The 24,755-nt window shown below is 33.1% G+C and overlaps 1 protein-coding gene across 5 annotated transcripts in view; it reads right to left on the bottom strand.

The window, feature by feature from the left end:
- The window catches only part of LOC149775704 (RNA-binding protein Musashi homolog Rbp6-like), a 202,698-nt gene that overhangs the window by 33,793 nt on the left and 144,150 nt on the right, over positions 1-24,755 (bottom strand). For 2 of the 5 annotated variants that reach the window (XM_089944434.1, XM_089944437.1), the window contains exons 9-11: positions 17,193-17,277; positions 15,761-15,820; positions 10,822-10,902 (exon numbers count right to left, since the gene is read on the bottom strand). In XM_089944434.1, coding sequence (XP_089800560.1) covers positions 10,822-10,902; positions 15,761-15,820; positions 17,193-17,277 — 226 coding nt within the window. The remainder of the gene's footprint in view (positions 1-10,821; positions 10,903-15,760; positions 15,821-17,192; positions 17,278-24,755) is intronic. The other 3 variants (XM_089944436.1, XM_089944438.1, XM_089944435.1) reach the window with 2 other exon arrangements.

Here is a 24,755-nt window from a genome sequence, read left to right as displayed (position 1 = left end):
CTGTCATCTGTAAATAAATGTTCATTTGCATGTTTTATGACAGTTACAGCCTTAAAGTACTTATAATTTTGACAACTGCCAGATCAATAATAAACATAATCTCATGATAACTGGAAAACACCAGACTTTTGATAATTGGTAATTATAAAATGCATCATACATCATAATAACACATGTACAAATATCCTATGGTACCTGGATTATGATGCACAGGAAACAGAAATTTGACCTCTTCATGTTGCCAAGGCAAGACCTTTCTTAATTTGTAACTTTCTTCAGCATTTAGGTCTAAATTCCTATCATTTAAATTTTGAAAATATGCCTATTATTAAAGTACTAACACAATTTTGCCTCCATAAAAATAAATGTTTCTGAAATCAGAACATTTTACTGCAGTTTCACAAGTAAACAGTTCAGTTTTTTTGTTTCTGTTTAGAAGTACATTTTAATATCTAGATTAAAAACCACTGGAAACAAAACCTAGCACTTTTGGAGGTTTAATCTAAATATGTCCATGAAGGTATCATAATAGCAAAACAAATAATAAAAAGGCAGGCAACATTCTGTAACTTGGTGTTGGCTACAAGCAGAGCAGTATGATAACAAACCACACTTGGTATGATTATATATTCTGGTATAGTAAAGGTAGAACAGTTAAGGTACTTATAATGATTGTTAAGAAAGAGTTCTGACAAGAAAAACTAAATTACTCATGAAAAAGACTTCATCAGTTTTTCATAATTGCATAGTTTTCATTTTTTTAAATTGCACGAAAGAGACTCTCCAGAACAATGCGACAAGACCACATTAAAAAAATGCTTACTAGAGATGTACACAATTTACAACAAAATGTTAGTTTGGCTGTTGTTGTTGTAATGGGGTTTAATGCTGTTTTTCAGCACAAATTAGGCTATACATGGTGGCCAGCATTAATAGTGGAGGAAGAACCTGGCAAAACCCTGGAAAGAACCACCGACCCATAACAAGCTACCGGCAATCGTTCTCACATACCCACATTAGCCAAGCTCGAGACTCGAACCCATGCAGACAGATGTGAGATGGCAGTGATCCGTAATGGTGAGTGCTTGAGACCACTCAGGGCCCCTATTATTTTGGGATTTGGAAAAAAATGACACCCACACATACACATATTGAAAAGTCAGAAGGATCTGTATATGCATACAAGAAAAAAATACATCCCACCATGTACATAAGCAAGTCTGCTGACTACACCATACATGTTTGTTGGTTACTTAAAGTGAAGGTAAATAATTTGTACATGAACAATATCAATGAGAATACATATAACAATGATCACAAAAGGTTTACATGCAAGATATGTAATATATTGCACTGCACTAACCACAGAGCTTACCGGTTGGGAAAATTTCTTGGCTGCTACAATGGAGCCCAGCACCTACTAGCTAATGCCACGGCAGTAAAGGCAACAGATTGAGCTGCAAAAGATGGTGCAGCCATGGCACCCGCAAGTCCAAGGGGATAGGATTGAGATGTCTTGAAATATCAATCATGTATTTCGTGCCCATGAAGGTCATATAGTACAACAATGACTATACCAATACAACTCTTCCAATCTAAACCAACGAATGCAGAACATTTAATTTGGAATTCCTGCTCTCATCACTTATTCAAACAATCACATGGCCAAATTGTTTTTGATCAGCATTTTTGCTGCATTTGTGAAACCAACTATCGAGAACCCTACTGTAAACAAGTTAACAAGCAGGTAACCTAACATTTACATTAAAAATGTTCATTTTTGTTCTGATTTTTCTTAAAAGTTGTCAGTAAGATATGAACGAACAACAATGACAATAATCTTGAAAATAAAGAACATTTCAGGCTTGCACAAAAATGCATAAAACTCCAAAAGGTACATGTAAAACAAAAACATTTCTAGGGCACTAACATCCATGTTTTCACTATAACAGCCAATCAAATGCATGCTTGCAAACAACAAAGAAGCCAAAACCAGTAGGCAATGTTAGTTCTCAATTAAGAATAGAGACTGAGAAAAGTTTCATATGAAAGATCTTTATTTCATAAAAAAAGACTTAATTAAAATGATCACAATGAAACCGTTCCATTTATGCTTGAAATACATAATAGCTTCAATCAAATAACTGGTCTTTTTGGGTCTTAAATGTGTAGTGCAGATTAAATAAGGCCTCTCTGGGCTTGTCTATCATACCGCTATGCGGATGTCATACACACAAAATGATTGGTTCTCCAAGCAATACCTAACTTGACCTATAGTAGCACTACAACCTGTTAACTGTTGGCATCATAATTAACTATAAATAATAACAATATACACAATTCTGGATGGCAGTAACTACTGGTGGGTACAAATAACATGATAAAATCTAGAAAAATGGTTAAGGTAACAATGTGAAAGATCTTGGGATGCTGCAAAGGGAAGACATTTTTTTCCGTCTTTGTGTTCTTTTCTGTATAATTGCAATGCTTACTGAACATGTAAGATTATTCTAAAGCATTATATATATATATATATATATATAAATATAAATATATATAATGTATCGTCTAAAAGCTGCATACTGTTCATAAACAGCCACAAAATTCTTCAAGACAGTAAAAAAAAGGAACTTGTGAAAAAACATTAAGGTTAAACAAAAATATATTGCATTTATCCCTAAATTATACCAAATGCTTGGTGTAAATACAGACTTGTTTGCAATATGATCCAAAACTTAATGTGGTCACACTTAGTACAAAACATTTTAGTACTCAAACCACAATTATTTTCATAATCACATTTTTCTTTGATTTTTTCTAAATGAACAAAAACATAGGTGAAAGTTGGGAAAAATAGTATTAATTAAAAGAAGGCCCCATGTCCAGCATGCTGCCTAGATCCCCTTGTGGGACCAGGGCAAAAAGGGGGGGGGGCTACAAAAGGGAGAAATTTTGACACTATATTTTTGCATGTAAATTGTAAAAAAGAATCCAAATTCTGATTCTTTAATGTGATGCATCCATCAATTGATTAAATATTACATAAATTTCTCATTGTAAATTTTGAAGAAAAAAACAAGACATAATTTATCAGATAACAAACTAGATAAATGCTGATAATGAAAGCCTGGTACATGTACATTTATTTCAAAACAGTACTCATCAAATAGGAAACCTGCACTCAGGATGGATAAAAAAAAAATATAATCAAATACTCTGAACTTTTGCCTAGTAAATTAAATAGTGATAAAATTACAGTGCTTGGTGTTTAATTTTTTTTATTCAGTAAAAATCGGTTGGGATGAAAACTGGTTATTTCTTCCTTTCTATTCTAAATGACTGTGCATCCAAAATGTTTTCACCACAAAGGTCAATCAGTACGTATACCTTGTATAAAGATACTGAAATAAACAACACATTTTCCTCCTTACACAACCAGCAGTCGGTAACACCTTCAAGTTTCAACTAAAAGTTTTTCTTGCAGCAATTTATACATCTGTAACTGTAATGAATTGCAATGAGGGGAAACAAAATGCAGTAGCGTGGGCTAAAAATTGTCATGACTGAAGACTATCAAGCCATGATAATGCAACAAATTATTTATAAAAAAAATATCTATCTATGAAGCTAAGGGGGTAGGAGATAGACAAAACAATTGCAGAATGATATACATAGAGGTATAGAATTGGCCGAGGTGTCTTGCTCAAATAATTCAGCACCCTCTATATGCTATCATTCTGGAGGCAAACGTATCAAGTAAACAGCAGTTCTATGGAGGACACCTGAATTATGGCGTGAAGCATGAACTCGTAATTCAACAGAACACATCTGAGGAGCTTAGAGTGAACTGAATACAACAGGAAAACTTCTGTTTGCTCGCTCAACATTAAATCTTAAGTTTAAAATTTAATATCCATAAGCACTGGCTTTTTTTCTCCCTTCTCCATACTAAACACTTTTCCACCAATTTAAAAAAAGAAGAAGAAAAAAAAAGAAGAGATATGCACAGCTTGATTGATCTGCATGGACATTCTAAAGATAGAATTTTTGTCATATGACAAACTTTCACCTAAGCATAAAACTGTAAAAAAAAAAAAAGGGTCAGGATACTATATGTAATAATCCCATGCTATATATAACAATCCCATTCTTTATTCTTTCACATTGTTAACCAGCATTTAACAGCCCTATGCAACTCTACATTGCAAACTGTCCAATAAATATTTGAAATATCTGAGGTAAAATTACACAGGAAAAATGTTTAACATCTGGTCTTGCAATCCTTTCAAAATAACATGTAAAACATGCAAGGAATGAAGTATACTTGTCATGTAATTCTAAAAGTCATCTTAATCACAAAAATATATTCAAACTTTGGATGCATTTGGCCCTAAGCCATCACTCACAATTAACAACAGACATTATATGGCACACATGACTACCACCTGTACTCACAAGTCAGCTCCAAAGGCAAACAACACAAGACCCTGTTCTGCCATTGCATAAGACACCGACAGATCAGGTTCTATGTTGATCGTTCGACCAATGACTCATAACAAACTGAATAGACCTGCAGGTGTATTATGGGCTGGCAGACCCGAGTCATTTCAGTTTGCATGGACTTCACTTGTAAATGTATATAAATGGCAGTTAAAATTTCATTCAGGACATTAGAACTGAAATCTTGAAATGTAACCTAATGAATGTAGTAATAGTACGTGTACACTAAATTATAGTCCAATTATAAGCAGGTTTGACCCCTCAATAAAAAATACTTGTCTTTAAAATAGACCCATAACATTTGGATTGGTCAAAATAGATTTTTACAAGATTTGGAATCTAGTAAATTTGTATGATGGAAGGGCATGATGGTCCTAGTAGTTCAAAGATCTAGAGTTTTTGTTTGACAAATCACAAAAAGACACATATCCTTTTTAATCCCATAATGCAGCACTCAATGTATCTATTAAACTTTAGTAGACACTGGACAATTTGCTTGATAATATTAGTGGCCATTTCAAATTTTTAGTTGCTAATCCCAAATTATTTTCTAGCCATATACAAATGAGAGCATAATTCAGTTTTTGGGGTAATGAATCAATAGCAGAAGATGACAAAAAGTTTTAAATAATAGAGCAATTATACAAAAAAAGCATAAAGCTCTTTTTAATAATGGATGTGAATCTGTCAACATTTATCGTCTGCTTCAACCTCAATTCACTATTTGGAGTTCTTAAAACCACCTTCACATGGCTCTTGTTTATTTCTTTACCTTGATTTTATTTTGATAATAATTTATATTAATAAAACATATAGGTATTTATGGTAGTCTGACAGATAGTCATTTTTACTGACAGCTAAATTGTCCTCATTTGTCAACACATCAGCATTTTTCTGGATCCCTGCCATCAGCTGAGGTTGACTACATATATTGCAGCGTTGCATCGAGAAGTTTACAAAAAAAAGGAGCAACTCCCTCACAGCTCCACCCAAAAGTTGGGGGGTGGGGGGTGGTTGACTTGTCAAATTGCTATTTTCTTATCATTTAATCAAGTTTTAGGTAAATAATCTTTCTCTTCTCTCTGGTGTATGATAGTCACTCCATTATAAAATGATTCTGATGCAACTCCACAGCATTCTGTGTTTGGCAATCATCCCCAGTAACATGAACATCATTTTCCATGTTCATCAGCACAAGACTTTCCTAATGTTGTGTTCATAAGCAGAATCTAAAACTTGTATTCATTTGACACTAAATATACTAAAATCACTGAATAATAACAATACACCACTTGTTTAAAGCAGCTCATGGTATGTACGATTATTCAACTGGTTTCATAAATTCCATACCAAATGAACACATACAAGAGGACTTTTACTGGCTGAAATAAATCCTCAAATCTGATGTGACAAGAGTCTTCAAAAGAACTGTTGCTCTACTGACTGATGGGAATTTCCAGGAATCCATGACAAGACTCTTCTTGTTATCTGCTGATTGATTACTATGTTCGCAAGGAATGCAATCACTCACCAACAGCTATGCCAAGAGTTAAAACATTACAATCACTTCACTCATACAAAACAACGAGTATGCATAGTGAACTTTGTTTTTGGAATATAGAGACATTAAGAAATGACTTAAAAATTTCATATTTGCAATTCAAACCACAAGTAGTCTACTTCATTGTTGTGCTTTTGCCATGTACAGCTGTCCCATATGGTCCATCATGATAGTCAATTAATATTGAATTTATGGAAGCAAAAAGGACTGAATGGACATCAATATTGTATATAATGAATAGGAATAGGATCAGCATATCAATAAAAAATGCATAATTAGCTAAATTTAGAATTACATTTAATGTACAAAGGCATTCAAATGTGTTTACAGAGTGGTGAGTATGGCAGGGGTCAGGGGAACAAAACACCTTCCCTCCATATTAATCACTTAACCGAAGAATACAAAATCCATCAATGACACTGCCTCAAGTTCCTAAAAGTTCTCAATTTCTTCCTTGGATCCATATACATGAAAAAAGTAAAAAAATATGCGAAAGAGGCCTTATATAGGTCAAAACAACATAATTTAGACATTTTTACACTGTCATATCTCAATGTTAAAACAGCTTAAATAGGTATTTAAAAAAACCTGAAGTGAATAAACTCATAACTTGCATAGAACATTAAACTCAACATACATCTTTCAACCATTTTGTTAATTACAAATTTCATATAGAAAAGAATAAAAACCCAACATAAACTGGTTCAAATACAATGTCAAAATAATACATCTCAGCACACATGCAACATGTCCTCGATGACACTTGTGTCTGATCACACTTTACTAAAAGGAGATGCACCATGAAAGAAACATGTATTTGTCAAAGTCATATGTTCCAGTAAATATATTACTTTTGAAATTTGGAATAAATTCTCATGCCATTCATATAAATTTAACTTTTGTTCATATATCTTCCCCTTTTTTGAGACTATTCATGAAACTGGAACTGGCGAGTTCACTGCTACAACATACAAACATTACAAAATTGTACACGCTGATATAGAAATTTTATGACAATTTAACAATCATCTCTAGGCGGGACAGTCATGTAAACTACATGAAAATATCAGTGAAAAAGTGGTCACTCAGTCATCACAATGCACAACATTTTGAATAACGACAGCACATGATGTTGCAGAAATTCCACAGCATTTAATGCAAATCATCAAAATTTAAAGTTAACAGATCGGCAAATTTATAAAAACTCAAGCCACTTTGAGAAAAAAGAATACATTTTAAGTGTGTATTTTAAATTTTATACAGGCACCATTACTAAATAACAGACTACAAGAGGCTGTCCCATAAAAACAACTTTATAGAATCCAGCCTATCATTAAGCCTAGAGGTTTTAACAAAACTTGAGGTAGTTTAGGTAAAGTAGGTTTTGCAAACACCTTATCGTATAAAAGAGTTCTCTCATGAAATTTAAATGAACACTATTTTAACAGGTAATTTTATCACTACTGTCTATTACATCCAGCTTGTAACAACTGTTTCAAAAAATCATCTCAACAAAAAAATAAACTCGTCATTAACAAATCTGTCAGACTGGTATATGATAAGTACATGGCAGAATATAAATACATGCCACTGACAGTATTTCAAGCCATCAAAGCATGCATATACAAATAAAACCGTGTCAGAATACTCATCACAGTATTTTAGATTTCAAAGCTGGATGTTTACCTCATCATTAATTTATAAAGAAACATCACTTTTTTGGCTACGATGTTCTACATTACATGACACTGGTCAAAATGACCCTTACTGAATAAAAATATTTTTTTTACCTATATTACCAACTTGTTATTACTGTGATACACAAGTTTTTCAAAAGAAAAAGGGATCTAGTTCTCATTCTGATTACTGTACTGCAAGATTAACAAAATATGGTGCAAAATTCCTAAAATTTAAAAAATTCTTCATTAATTTAACAGATGAGGTCAAATGTGCAAAACAAGGTCCAAAAAAAAAAGCTAAACCAAAATACTAAGGTGAACTGAATATCATGAACAGTGTTGCACCTAGGATTTTAAACCTTTAAACCTTGACAATGTCCGCCAAAATTTGGGGCACACAAAATTTAAAAGGGAAAAATAAAAATAATGGATAGTATTTAATGCCCTGATAGTGGTAAAAACAAGAGACAAAAAAAAGAGAAAATATTATTTGATTTAGTCACCTTTATTTTGTGATCTCCACTGCACTATCATCTTTTCTTAAGACACTTGTATCATTATGATAAATGTTTTATCAAGTACTCAAAAAAGTAACCAAATAAAACCTTTAATCCTGAAAAGTGCCTCACTAGTTTATTCTCATCAAACATTAGTGTTCACTCATTATCAACCAACAATTACCATAATAATTCACATTTTCATCCTTAGTTTCTTTTGAAACTAATAATTCATTGATTAAATGCCAAAATGGATTGAAACTAGTGTTTTCCCCCCAAAATTGGCACATTTGGTTATTAATTCTACCTCATAAATACAATACACTAGCAGCCATCATTGAATTTGCACTGCAACTTGGCAGAGTACCACAAACCTTGATTCAAAATGATTCACACAAATATTGTTTTAAAATGGAAATTAACTGACATCTTAAAGTTGCTTTAATCTATTCTGCCTATTGGTAGGGTGAACACAGAAGTGGACAGATACACACTAAAGAAAAACAGCAGGCTAAAAAAATTCTGACAAAAAACAACACGAAATCTTTCAAACTCAATTTTTAAAAATTATATTCTTTCAAATCAAATTTTTATATCTCTTCAAGTAGTTTGTTTATTATTTTACAATTAAAATGATCAAATAATTTCTTTGGCAGGAATTGTATTGTTTTTTAAAGCATGAATTGGACACGGGCATATGCAACAATGACAGGGTCAGTGCTTTTAATTCCAAGACTCGGGTTCATTAGGAATTTTAACAGCTTCTGAGAATTACATCAAAGGTTATAAAAATGCAACTTAGAAATGAGCATCATTATCATTTTCATAAATAATTTTTAAAAAATACACAAAACATTTCATAAGTCTTAATTTTTCAGGTAAATTAAGCTTTTTTAACAAAAGAGAGAAATAATGTATATACTCACATTTAAGTCAGATTCAAATTTAAACAGCATTGACCCAGACCTGACATGACTTAACATGCTTTCAGACCTGGGTCTATGCAGTTTATTTGGAATAATCAGCAGCATAAATGCAACTGGACCAGACTGATAAGCAAGTATATATGGTAATATTAACATTTTTTTGTCAAAATACAAACTGAATTAACATTATGTTACAAGTATGCTGTAAATTCAGAAGCTTCAATACATCCTTCCCTCTGCATTTCATATAAATTAGAAAATCATTCAGAATCAAAGGAAATCATCATGAATCTTCACAGCTCCTTATTTAGAAGTTGTTTTTCCCTGTAAATGTAGACAGCTGTAAATTTATGGTAAGATAATGGACTAACAATTATTGGTGACCAGGAAATTTCAAGCTTTTAGGCAAAATGTTGAAGTTACAATACACTTGTACGTAAAAATTGTTTTCATCAGAATTTGATTCCTTTCTGACATTGCATTTTCCAAACTCTCACTGGATCAAGAATTACAATCCATATTTTTTCATCCAGTTTGTTTCTTAGGTTCTTCCAAGAGATAATAATCCAGAATTACTCCTGATGTTCCCAGGATGTTTCATTTGTCATTGTCTCTTTAAATGTCGTGGCCTGAAGAGTAGAGCTGAAAACCCACCATATAACAATCAAACAATCTGTTAGAACAGAACCATTTTGATTGGAAACTTTTATCTGTACCATCCATCTAATTGCTTTTTCAAAACATCTGAAATAAACATCTAATTGGAGTACTTTAAAATGTTCCCCTAAACATCATCCAATCAAAATGATCGCTCAAAATTTGAGCATGTCCGGACAATTATTTTCCCCAAAAAGGTTTCGTTTCAAGAAACTAGAATAACATGAACAGCATGTGCAGAAGTCAGAATAAGTCAAAATCTATGTTAATAACTATATAATACTTGGTGCAATTAAGGAGTTTCCCCACTGTTGTTTGAAATCAAACTCCAATAAAAAAAAAATCTAAGATCATTATGTGTTTCTTTTGAATAGGATTGCTACAAATCTGTAATTGGAAAACATGTTCAGTCAAGGTCAATTTATATGCAAGATATTCAAATGGGCAATATTTTCTTTGAGCTTTAAATAAAAACTGCAATTATGACCACAAAAAACTGAAATCCAAGAATTACATTTTTTTTAAAAAAATCAAATGACAGTAAAATCTTCAGCAATATTGGTGCTTTAACTTCCAAGCCAGAACAGGACATGAAGTACATAGAAGACAAAGAATGGGAATCAGAATGATGAAGGTTATTGGCACATGTAAAACACAAAAATGTCGTAGATACATACATTTAATCTTAAATAAATAAATAAATAACCACATATTTATACCAAAACAACTGTACAACATGAAAATGAAATGGTCTCTCTTCCATTCGTTTGGTGTTTCTCCATGTCTTTTATATTTTGCCTGTAAATAGGTTGAGCCATCAGTGATATATTCCAGTCATGATTTGTGATTATATACATAATGAATAGATCTCTGCAATCAAATTGGCAGACAGAGGTACAGAAGGTCAGAGTTCAAAAGTTGAAAGTACATCCACTGAGGCAAGGCAAGAAGAGGTGAAGTTTAGAATGGATACCAATGGCCTAAATCTAAGAGCTCCATACCTGGATAGTAGTAACCAGCTGGCGCAAACGCTGGCAGACCACGGCCATAAGCATATGCCGGAATCCCTGTTGGAAGAATGCCTGAAGGGTAAAAGTGGAAATATTTAGTAACATTGTAATATTTTGTAAAACAATTTTGAAATGTACGTAATGCATGCAAAATTTCAGATGTAATGGTTTCATGTCAAGGGAATTGGATAAAATAAGGACATCAAAACACTGATACCATCACGGCAGATGTTTTTGCATGAATGTTGTTAAACTACTGGTGATGTTCAATTTAGTGTAATATATGAAATTTCAACCACAGCATTTGAATATCAGTATAGTTGCTTTTAATTTCCCAAAATATACCAACATATTGTTACAAAGAAATAGTCCAGACTTTGCAAAATATTATCTTGTTCATTTTCGCTAGATCTGAAAAAAATGTTTGTTTTCACTAAATCCACCAACAAACTATGCATCTAATATTGGGCACAAAATGTTTTATCCAGATTATAACTCTGGCACATTACACACTGTAAAAGATGGTTACATAAGGAATATTTGGAATGTGAAATATTTAATTTTTTCTTCTCTAAATTTGATACTCTCAAATTCAAATACTGTTTCAATTCAAGCCCAAGACAGCTACTTCCATTTTAGAAACAATCAGCAGCATCATTATCTTAAGAAGACCCAATTTATTAGTGTGGAATAAACAGAACAGTTTCCTTTACTAAATGGACACAATTTACCATTATTAATGATTATAAACATTATAAATTAGTCAATTCTTATGTCCCAATGAGATAGTTGCTGTTTTTTCCCCCCTTGTTTGTATGTTACAACAATTCTGCTGCACATTTTTTGCTTTCAGAGTCAGAGAAGAAAAATGAATTCTTAATGTAAAATGCCTGCAAATTGCAGCAACTGTTATATGAAGAAAAAGTGAAGGATGAATCTTTAAGCATTTCAAGGAAATGATGATATTCTTGACATGGACTTCACACAATATGAAAAGAAAGAACCAAAATTAGAAATGTTTCGATGAATTAATGTTTGGATGCTTTTTAATAACACTTGTCAGCCTTCTCTTTATATTCTGAAGCATATTCAAAACTACAAGCACAGTCCATGCAAAGATGTAATGGAAAGTGTCAGTGTTGTAATGGAAAGTGTCAGTGTTGTAAAAGTACTCAGCTACAGTATAAGAAGAACACTGAGATGTTGTCCATGAGTAACACTGGCCAACCCAACTAAATGCATCAAAGACCAAGATCTGCCATCACATAATGATCCAGCACATTTGGTATACCGTTATGATTTAACAATGCAGACCCTGACTGACCATGTCATTATGCTTTGGCGAATCTGAACCCATGCTGGACACAGCTGGATGTACACCATACATGGACATGCACTGTTCGACATAAATGGTATGGCAGAAAATGTTCACTAAACAAGGATCTCAGATCCAATTTCATTCCAAATTGACCCTTGGCATATGTAGCTAACAATACCATATATTGTTACCATATTTTATTGAATGAAAACTCAATACCTGTCGATAAACCCACCTCTTGTTGTACAAAATTTTGCTAAATATTTACCAAAATGATACCTTGTCTGATAAGCCAAACACCTACTTCTTGATGAATTTATAAAGCTGGATCGCTGACCTTGTCAAGAGCGAAATACAGAATATTCAATTTCATCTTTATTGACAAGAACTTAGCAAATGAGAAAAACCAAGCTTTCCAAATTCCAACCACACACTTATTTATTCTTTATGAGGAAAAGTACACTTTTTTAAAACAGAAATGTAAAATGTACAAACTTATTAAAAGCAAATGCTTTAAATGCTCTGGTTCTAGCTATCACAATATAGTGCCATATGTACTTGCTAATAAATCTGTTCCAACTGCAAATAACACAGACCCTGAGTTACCATTACAACACTGGCGGATCAGAATCTATGTTGTTTGTTCTATTGATTATTCCTAACAAAGTGCACAAGTCCAGATTGGCTGTCATATTATGCCAGTGCAGCTCTGAATAGGACTGATCTAATAAGCAGGTAGAAATGGTATCTTTTTCTTAAAGGTTTGTTTTGGTTTTAGAAATTTTATGCTTTAAAAGTTATTTTCTGTTTTCCTTGCAAAATGGAAAATAATTTATTTAAATTCCATCACTTCACAGTTCTGGAAACTTTCTTATCTGTCAAATAAATAGGAGATATTTATGCTGTAATATATATTTTCCTAAATCCATCAGCCAACTTTAACTGAGCTTAGGAATGTACTCCAATTAATCAAGCTTTAAGAGCACATATGTATGCACACATTTCTGTGGCCTCTCCCTAGTCGGTTTTCTTGTTTTCAAGGAAAGATCTAACGAGAGTGGTTTCCATAGCAACCAAATTGGTAAATCTGAGAGAAAAATTGATTTGGAGAGTGATAACAAAATTGGTGTACTCTGCTACAGCCCACAATAAATAGATATGAATTGGAAATGGGCATTCAAACCAAACAATGGAGGCAAATTATATGAAAGAAAAGTGTTTAGCTCAATTCACGTTAATATATCAATCATATACACAAGTAACGCAGCAAATTAAAGAAAATCTTGCCATGGCCAGTGAAACCATTCCGGATTCAAGTTTAAATGAAAATAAACAAAAATTAAATAAGTGTACATGTATGTATGTATGTATGTTAAATTCAAAGCACTGCTAACCTAAACATTTTGTTTTGGTTTTTGAAAATTGATTACACACTATGCATGAATGTCTTTCATCTCACAACATCCTTTCATGCAGAGTGTAGTCAATTTGAAAGCTTCATTAATTCATAAATCCCATAAAATATGAAATTCACATCTTAAATTAACCAGGTAGTGCACAAAAAAGACAAAATCCAAATTTATCACTAAATTTGAACAATCCCACACTATATGCTCACTCACAAGTCAAGTCCAACTGCACAGAGATTACACAATGCCCAAGCCTATGCAATGTGTTAGAAGTAATCAGCATTACAAAACAACATAGAGCCTGATCTACCTCGACATTACAGATTGGTAGCTCTTGGTCTATGTTGTTTACATTTGCTTTCAATTGCAGAGCGAACGTTTTACATGCAAACTACCATATTGTAACCTTCCTGTGTATAACCTGAAGAAACGAAATTTTAAGTTAATATGCTTCTCTGCAGCTAACATGATTTTCTATAGCTGGACCACCAGGTGGCACTCTGAGGTGGGACCACTTGCTATTTTCTTTTTTACAACATATGCTAATATTACTGATTTCTATATCGTCTGTGATTCTATTTCACAAAAATGTTTTATTTGGAGATATAATAATGAATGAATTGTGTGACCTTACCTATTTCTATATTGAATTTTAAAAACAGCCATCAGATTTATTGTTTGTAATGGTTTCCAAGAAAAATCGGTAATCAGGTTCTAATCCTGTTTCGTCATGGAAACTGCTGTACCATATAAATTGTTACTGGCAACTTTATGATTGAAATATTTGAAAAACATTATAGGTTTAAACCTGTCTGCAATGCAAAGTGAGGTACAATTTGGTACTAACAACAGGTAGGTGAAAGTGCTATAGTGAATTTTGAATCCTGATATGAATTTTATGACCAAGTTCAATAACATATAAAAGGGCTGAAAAATCGTATTGAAAGTACTACAGATTTTAGTTGTTCAAAATATTCTCTTATTCAACCAACTATTATTGAAATACAAAAGCTGACAATGTTGAAGACTTAACCTTGATCATGTAGAAAGTTGTTCTCTAGAACTTGTTATATGACACTTCTAAAACCAGTTGTAACTGCAAAATGTGACCACTTTGCCCTCTATCTAGCAAGCATTTATTAGCCATTGGTCAATGAAAACAAATTAAATGGAGAACAAAAAATTCCCACAGACAGTATCAACAAAGCTGGCGATAATCTCAAAATAATACCCTATTCAATAAAGAGAAACATTGGTCAGCCATGAAAAGACATCACAAGACTGCAGGGATGATTGTAAATTTTCACTTGCCCTTGTATCCTGGGCAAGTGTATTTTCAAACCCTTATTAATATACCATGAGCCACTATCAGTTGCATAACATATTCAGACATTGGTGTCAAATGAAGACAAGTGTTCAACTGATTTTATTACTAAATACCAAAGATTTATTCTTGCAAAGATTGTTGCTAGTTGGTATCACTATAAATTATGACAAATGAATTAAATTAAGTTGAACATTATTTTTGTATGTCAACTTATTTAAACACTACCTATTGGAAAAATTAACACCTGTCCTTTTATACAGAATTAAATGCACTAATTAGAGGTCTTAAGTGGGGCTGCAAGGAGGGATGGTGAATACAAAGGCTGAAAATTGTAGCAGAATAATAATGCCACTAAAACCTTTTGGAAGCAAACTCTTTCAAAACACATGAAAGTTTCAACAAAAAGGCTGCAATTTTTTTCAGAAAATTCTGTTTAACTTTGTATAGGATCCTAACAGCATCTATGCAAAAGTTACATAGAAATTTGGGTACAAAATGAATTATTCTTATTTTATTATGTGAATGTTTTCTTTCATCCACAGAGTAATCAGTAGTCATTCGATTTAACACATTTTATACACTGTTGTTCAGCCTTACCCATTTGAACAGAGTCCCAACAGTGAACAGACTCAAAAATGGAATTAGGGATTTCACTAACTTTAGTGATTTGATATGTTCCTTACATCTTGTTTTCTTTGTAATTGTTCTTAATTGCAAGGACGCAGTCTTAAGTAATGAAATATCAAAGGGAGAAGATCAGAAAGACATGTTTCTTTACGAGTATCACCTCTGACACACCGATTCTGAAATTCTGATTAAAATGGCAACCATTTGTGTTAGTACAAAGGATTGTGGGATAGCTGAAGTGCAACTTACAGAGCTCTGGCAGAACGTAATCACTGGGTAAATCCCAGACAAGCTCTCCGTCCTCCGTCACTACGAAAGGATTAGAAAAAAGGGAAACAAGTTTTAGTGGCAGCAGAAAAAAGCACACTCATGGGATGAAGACACTCACAGCCATAACAGCAACCACAGAGCTAGCAAGGTCAACCAACATGGCTCAAGGTCAAACCAGCATAGCCCAAGGTCAAATCAGATCTAAATGTAATGGACAAGATTATAATATAGACATTAACATATATGTCTACATGGATTTTATATCAGAAGGTGCATTATTCTGAACATCAAACATTATTTCATGTTTCTTTTTAAAGAACAGTTTATAGAAAATCTATAATTATAAATATAAATCTAAAGGGAAGCTTTTAAGCATTTCAACATCAAAGTTAAATGGAGGTCAAATCAGACAATTACAAATGCCATCAACAAGTATCTTGCCATAAAAGTGTCTAAAGGTGTCAAAATTGCTTCTTGAATTTTTTCCACCAGTAAGCAATATTTATGCAATTGTATGTTACTAAAAAATAAAATAAAAAACTTACAGCTAATTCTCAAAGAACATTTTCCAAACAAAATAAAAATTTCACAATTTGAAACATGGTGCAATAATAAATGCTGGGAGTGTCTTCATAACAATGTGCAGTCACGTTGTTTTTTTTAAAAAAATATATAACTACTGTCTACATCAGTGTCCAAAAGACATATAAAACTAAAACAATACAGACTTTAAAAAGACAATATTTAAACTGCAAAAATTCAAATTTGTGAATAATACTTATTTAATAACTTTTTTTTTTTAGCAGTGAAGTCTGAAAAGCAGGGTGACAGCACAAAATTCTACATGGCTCCAGAATGATAATTAAAACCACTATAGAGTTGCCTCCTTTGCATGACCTCTTGCCGTTTGTCCAAAGCTTTGAGCTCTAAGCAAAGATTAGTGCCCACCAACATTGTATCTTGATAATACAGATAATACATAGTAATAGACATGATACATAATTTTTTGTACTGATCTAGAGTGCATTGTATATTTATATTAACGGCTGCCACCTTAAGCAGGGTAAAATTTGACTGACCTGGCAGAAAAAAAAACAATCATGCAACTTTAAGAAGATTATCTATACCATGTCACCAAAGAATATACAATAATGGTGGGCACTACCAATCTCCTACGCTAATAAACAAAGGGATAAATTCACATTCTGTTCAACATGTGGAGCAATACATGATGAGGACGAAATCAATCTATACAAACATTTCTAGTTACGACATCATTGGTCTGGCAACATGCAAATTTTACCACATAAACATGGCAAAAGGTCAAGCGCAATGGAGTAATAAATAGAAACAGCTACTTTCCATAAGGTTACATACTCTACAACCCCTAAAACTACATCAATTGGCCTACCAAATGCACCTCGTTGCAATCCACGTCCCCGAGCTAGAGTGGTTGGTAGCATCACTTCTTTTGGCTGTGCTTTCTTGCATTCCACCTGAACAGGACAAAAGAAAAACACAAGGATTTCACAGAATGTTTCATCTCATCTTGTAGTCATTAAACCATGAAAAGTAGATCGCTGTGACAAACACGGTAGGTCACAGAATTAATTCCAATTTCATGGCAATAATAAACTCAAAAAATGTCATGACCGAATTGGAGATAAATTCAAACAATTAATGTAATGTCTTGAGTTTGAAAGCAGGTCAACTTTTTGTAGCACCTCTCTTGACTTGTATTCATTTCATTAATTGTAAATCTTTTTAACTCTTACTATGACATTTGTTGCAGATACAGTTTCTGTCACTAAAACGTACTTATCTTCATAATATTGTTTCATACTGTTATATATTTGTACTGATGGAAAAATGGATACTGTTGCTAAGACATATTACCCCAATATGAGCATCTGCCAATACCATGTGCACATTTGTTTACATGGTTACTGATTTTGTTAATGTTTACAGGCAATAAACTGAACTAAGCCATTTACATCTGTAAATATTGTAGCCTTAATCTTGACTCCATAGACCTTCACAGCACAGAAGTTTGAAAAGTGGTACGTGCATCTCTACATCTGCTAATAAAATCAGTGTATATACTTACAAGACCAACTGCAAACATACCAGGGTCTTTGTTGTTTGATTTACTGATTACTCCTACAGAGACCAAGATCTGCCAGCATAGTATGCAATGGCAGATCTGTGAGCAGCTTGAAGCTGGACTGTACAAGTGTGTATAAAATGTATAGTAGAAACAGCAGTTCTTCAAAGAGACAGCTCTACTAGGTGAAAAGAATGGAAAATAAAGCCAATTCTTCCTTTTAACTGCTGAGCACTGAACAGATATGATTTTGGTCTTCCATTTACAAAAATCCACGATAATGTTAGGGGGTTTGGAAGTCCTCCCCCCAACAGGGTCTCAAGGGGCAGCACCCCTGATCTGGGGATAAAGTGGGCCAGCCGAAAACGCATTTTACATTCATAAAAAACTGCTCCTGGTGCAACTTATGATCATAAAATAAACCAAAATAACCATCTGAAAAACTAATAACCTTACCAAAGATGTTCAATTTGACTTCAATAATTTCACAATATTTATAGTTACATGAATTTTTTCTCCAATACTATTGATGCTTAAGTTATTTTATGTGCATGTCAGTGTTCACATCATAATTAAGTCACAATAATTTGTCAAGTTTTGCAGCAAATATATTATACTTCTCTTTTTATAACAAATCTGTAAAAGAAAGACCAAAGTACATCGACTATATACAAATAATCCCATACATTCACTTGTTTTTTTAGCCAATGGACACAACCTGTTGATATGCCAGTCGAGCTCTTTTTGTGGCTTTGGCAAAGATTTCTTTAGCCTTCCTTTTTTTGCCATATACTTTTTGGCTCAATGTTTAATCGTTTCTTTCCCTTCTCAGTGAGAGCCTGTTTCCCTTCAAGCTTGTGCTTGTATTGGCTACATGCAGAGGGCTACATCTGTTCTTTCTTGTAAGAAAGCTTTCTTCTTATAGTAATTAATTGCACTTTTTCCAGATACCTTCTGAGCTTCAATTTTTATATGTATGCATCTTCTTTTGTATATACTGTTCCAACCGTGATTACCGTAATTCAGCTGTGATTACCATAATTCAGATCTTTCTTGCAGAGGTCACAAAATGCCAGTCCTCTAGCATTCAGTTTTCTTATAAACTGACCAACTAAATTTCCATAAACTTTTCGTTCCAGCCATTCCCATATGTTTTTTAATTCTTTATCTAAACTTTTCATGTCATGTTATCTCTCAACAACTCAGGACGCCATGTTCTGCAAGCATGCTTCTTCTTTCCATTGCCATCAGTTTCCATTACACGAAGATTCAATGGGTGTATTTAAACATCTGACCAATCAGAATAATCTTTATGAGAGTCATGTGCTAACTAATATATGGAACGAATAATTTACAAGTTGTGGAATGGGAGCAGACAGACTGCTTTTAAAAAACCCAGATCGGAGATGATATAAAAAATGGACTATATCAAGAAAAATCTGATTCAGGTCAGAAGAAAAGCAGAAATCCACTTTAAAATGGAGAAAAATCATGTCTGATTGAAACCACCTTATAAGCTTCAGTGTCAACAAAGAGTTTCAAATTAGCTGCTGTGGTGGGCATATTGGATGTCGGCCACCATGGCAGCCATATTGGATGTGTGATTGACACCATTTTCATTTAGGACTAAGCAACATTAGAAATCGGTAAAAACCCTTTGCTGATATAACCATCCATTTAGGAGGAGTAGAGAATGTTTTCAGCATGGCCATATGGGATATCAGATGCATACCATTTCCATTTAGGACCTATTAGACAGCACATGATATGAGTAACCATCTAGGAAAAGTAGTTATAAGATTTTATGGATAGCCATATTTGAGGTCACAATGACATCATTTTCATTTACAACAAACCAGACATCAAAATAAGTCTTTCAGTGAAAACCCCATACTGATGTTATAACTCATCCAAAAGTAGTTACAAGATTTCAATATGGCCACTGTGGCGGCCATATTGGATGCTGGAGCAGTGCTCTCTTGATTAAGGACCAACCAGACATCAAGAAATCTTTCAGTAAAAGCTCCAAGGTTATATAACAATCTGCAATAACAATATTTCAAGATGGCAGCTATAGTGGATGCATGAACACCATCTTTTTCAATAAGGACCAACCAGACATCACAAGAAGTCTTTCAGTAAAAGCTCCAAGGTTATATAACAATCTGCAATAACAATATTTCAAGATGGCAGCTATAGTGGATGCATGAACACCATCTTTTTCAATAAGGACCAACCAGACATCACAAGAAGTCTTTCAGTAAAAGCTCCAAGGTTATATAACAATCTGCAATAACAATATTTCAAGATGGCAGCTATAGTGGATGCATGAATACCATCTTTTTCATTAAGGACCAACCAGACATCACAAGTCTTTCAAGAAAAACCCCATGTTGATATGACCATCCAATCAGTAGTAGTAGTTGCAAGATGTTCAAGATACTGGATGACTGAGTGACATCATTTAGGACAAACTAGACCACAGGATGGATGTGTATGTCAAGTTTCATAGAAATCTTCCACGTATTTAAGTAGGAATATAGTAAATAACCTGTGCAAATGGATGGACAGATCAATGATGGACAACGGACAACAGAGCAAACATAAGCTCTCCTGCTCCATGATACAGTGGAGTTAAAAAGTCCAGACTGGTAGATGTTGTTCCAGTAAGTAAATCTACCATTTTGCATAAACTCCAAGTCATATCACAATCTTAATAATATCATGTTCACTATCTCTTTCCTGATAAATAACACTAAGAACATTTCATAATTTCACACCGTAACTTATTCATCACAAGTTAGTCTTCCATGAAGTTGCATGGTTGGCAGTTACTCTGTATTTGATCAATAATTGTTTGGTTTAATCACAAGGCAATGCACATAACCAAGATCACATGTCCAAAATACAAAGTTCCCAAGGATACCAACCAAACGAAGAAAGGTGCGTTCAATTTCGAAGAAATTTTAGTTTTAGCTTAGGCCAAATAAAAAGTGTGTGGTTCTGGTTACCCAACTGACCCAATTTTTGTTCATGCTGACCCTATATTCTTGGGGGTGGGTGGATTTCAGGAGAGAAAAAAATAGCAATGGGATGTGAATATGATCACTGTTAAATTCAGGATGCTTATTTTCTTGTTTATACTTCATTTAAAGCCATATGGACCAAACCAAAAACAAAAAGGAAAATAAAATGGTACCAACCTACCCATCCAATTTTTTTTCAGTGCAACCAAAACAAGACATTTTTTATTTTATTTCACCGTATGATTTTCCAACTGGTCTAGCTTTCTCCTAGATTTTATCAACTGATTAAAATTAGCCACATGTCAGGATTATGTTGGCACTATAAAGGTACTGTACAAGTCGATTTCAACTACAAACAACAGACTCTGATCTGCAGTCGCAAAATGCACAAGCAGATCAGAGTCTGTGTTGTTTGTTGTAAAGATTATTCATAATAAAACTGCATGGACCCAGATCTACTGGCACATTATGCAACAGCAGACCTGACTCCGTATTTTGCAGTTGGAATGAACTTGTAAGCAAGTACAAATGGTATTTTACACCACAAATGACAGACAATAGTACAAGTTTTGCCACAGGCTTTCACAAATAGGAGTGAATTATGGTAAAATGCAATAAACACGTCACTGATCCCAATCCCATCCCATTCCAGAAAGAAACATCTAATCTTCCCATCGGCAAGAGCTGGGTACCACGAAAAATTCTGTACTGCAATGTTTCTGAACATGCTGCAATACATACCATGGTATACTGCATCTACATTACAGACCAAAAATGTAATTATTCTGAAAGAGGGGGCTGACACTATTATAAAGAAAAATTATGTCTGTCAATAGCTAAAAAAAAGTATCTTGTTCCGATGTGTAGCCAAAAAAAAAAAACATATCATACCCATTATATTATTTGGAAGAAAAGAATATTATCAAGATAAAAGAAAACAAAATATGTCAGACCTAGCCCCCCCCACCCACTAAATGGTTGGTAACCAAAAAATGTTGAATTTATTAGGTGCATGTTAATTGTTGCATAAGTTGTAATCTCGAAACTGAAATAAAACTGCCGACAACCTGTAAAGATACTATGCTGGCATTAGACAGCTTTTGGATAAATAAAACAGGATGAGATGACACCAAAGCCTAGAATGTTACAAATGATACTATTTATATAATAGGCAGGTAAGCTTTGTGTGGGTTGTAAGGGCAAGATATTAATCCGAGTGGTCCAGTAAACTTAAAACACACCAACTAAACAAATGAAAAAATATAGTGGACTTGAGAATTTATGTAAAGTTCAAACAGAAAACAAATAAAAATGATTTCTATATTTTTAATCTAAAATATTTCCCAATGTTCAGACTTCATCCAAATATATCCTTCAACATCCCATTTGGAAACCACATTGGCATTTGTAACACATGTGATTAAAGTATCATGAACATAATTATAACAGTAATATTCATAATTAATTTGTGACTAAATAAAACTATTTTGTAAAGAGAAAATTGATAATTTTATAGACTATTTTTCATGTAAAACAAAAAAATGCTGTTAATATAGCATTATTTTATTAGCAAGATTACTAGGGAATTTCCATACATTCCTTACTGTCAGAAACTGTCCGAGTGCAGGTACAGTTACAATGTACTGGTAAGTATCACCCTAAAAAATACAGTAGCATACCATCCACCTCTATTATCTGTAAAATAATACCAGAGTAAAAGTAAACAGGCAGGAAAGGTAAGGAATCTGCAAAATAAAACAATTAGTATTTTCAGACAAGAACATGGGGCCAGAGTAATATATTTATCAAAATATAAGGGGTTGACTTATTAACAAAGTTATCCTTAAAAGTTAAATAAATGGGGGGTGGGGGTGGTATTGTTGCAAGTTGAGGCTAACATATCAATATGACACACGTGTAAATTTAATTCCATACTGTTGGACTATTGTGAAAACACCAAAGTATGATTGGCACACATAAATAATTAAGTTCCAGCTTTGTTTCGAAACGGTTAAAACCAGTGCAAGGACATCAAGATCTGATACACTGCCTTAAAAATATTCTTGAGAATTTTACCAATTTAGTCCACAGACAAAACTTTCATTTAAAGCTGTTCCCGATTTGTTTTATTTTTTTGTTACTAGTTGTTTAATGAAAAATAATGTGCAAAAAATCCCCGTCTTTTCTTTCTTTCTCCAATTTGCTCTCTGATTCTTTCAAAACAAATCTGATAGTACATCACATGACAAATTCTCCAGCACTCAGTTATCTCCACTAAACTGTCACTGCAGTCCAACATCATCAAGATTTTATACCATCCCCATGTACGGTTATTGTTTAAAAGGTGAATACTGCAGTTCTATATTTAACCATTACCTGTAAATTAATTGTAGCAGTTGCGTTAATTTTTGCTGTTTCAATAATAAGAATTCAGATATTTAATCTTTCTTTCTTTTGAACTGTGCTAAATATGAATTTCATGTGATTGCATTATGAACATTTGTGTGTAGATCCAGTCATATTCTATATAACAAATACTCAACAGACAAATAATGACCACCTTATAAATCTGCACCATTTAAATACATCATCATTTATTTTGGATGTTATCTTCATAAAGACCTTTTTGGAGGGGATTTAAATTTGACTTTGATTTCTTTTAGTCTGGCATTTTACAATAACACAGTTGGTTATTTAATGCCACAATAACTGGTGTAATGTTTTGCCAAAGGACACAGCCGACAAGGGTTAATGCAATGGTCTGATTTAAACCATCACCCGTTTTGGTCACGAAATCCTGTACACTAATCTCTGAGCCACCACAGATCCTTAAATTTTATAACTATATTTAAAAAAAAATAAAAATAGGAACCTTATTTGTAAACATGGAACAGTTAAAGTATCTATTTTATCTAAAACTGACTTTTATTATAAAATTTCAAAATCATCATAGTTCATGACTTATTTCAAGGTCAAACTTGAAACTTCCGCAAAAATTTTGATAAAAATTATTTCTTATAACAATCTGAGCAAATACCACTTTGTTAAAACACCATTGATACTTCACGGTAAATTTTCTAACATATTTGGATCAAAGGACATTTTCAGTGATCTGATGCTTTTGATAACATTGGGTTAAATGCACGCAGCTTTCAAATACAGCAGAACTTTGATTATCAGGCATTCGATTAACCGTCAGGACATTGTACATCAAAATATTAAAAACAGGTACATGTACATATGTAGACATTACGATTTTTTAATGACCCAGTCTATTGTGTAATACTTTTAATGTACATATTCTGTTATCCGTCTATTCTCATATCCATCATGGTCATGGTTCCGCACCATGACGGATAATCAAAGTTTTACTGTATGCAGGTTATCATCATAAGAGTGAAAAACTATCAATGAAATACAACAATACAATCCCTACATTATTTCCACAGGTTATATCATGATTTAATACAAAACTCATGTCTATGAATTAAAATAAAATGTGAAACTATCTAGTTATATTTTTACCAAAGGTCAAAGACGTATTGTTGTTTTAACTTCATCTCTTGCAATGATGCAGCTCACCTAGTGTGATTTGCATAATTTAGTCTGCATTTCTTATAAAATAGATAATGCATATTTATACAGCAATATTTTGACATTTATAATGTAACATATTCCAACTCCAAACTATTTATTTAGTACTGGACAAATGTTTCAAATATAAATGAAGGAATAATCAAGTGGATGACAGTTTCTCAAGTTCTTGCTTGGACAGACAATATAAATGAGAACTTTCATAGGGCAGCACCGACTTAATTATAATTTATTGATCATAAATAATTTC

This window comes from Sinohyriopsis cumingii, chromosome 19, assembly GCF_028554795.1.
Source record: "Sinohyriopsis cumingii isolate HCF-2022 chromosome 19, ASM2855479v2, whole genome shotgun sequence".
NCBI classification, from domain to species: Eukaryota; Metazoa; Mollusca; class Bivalvia; order Unionida; family Unionidae; genus Sinohyriopsis; species Sinohyriopsis cumingii.
This window is presented reverse-complemented; position numbering and strand designations above follow the sequence as displayed.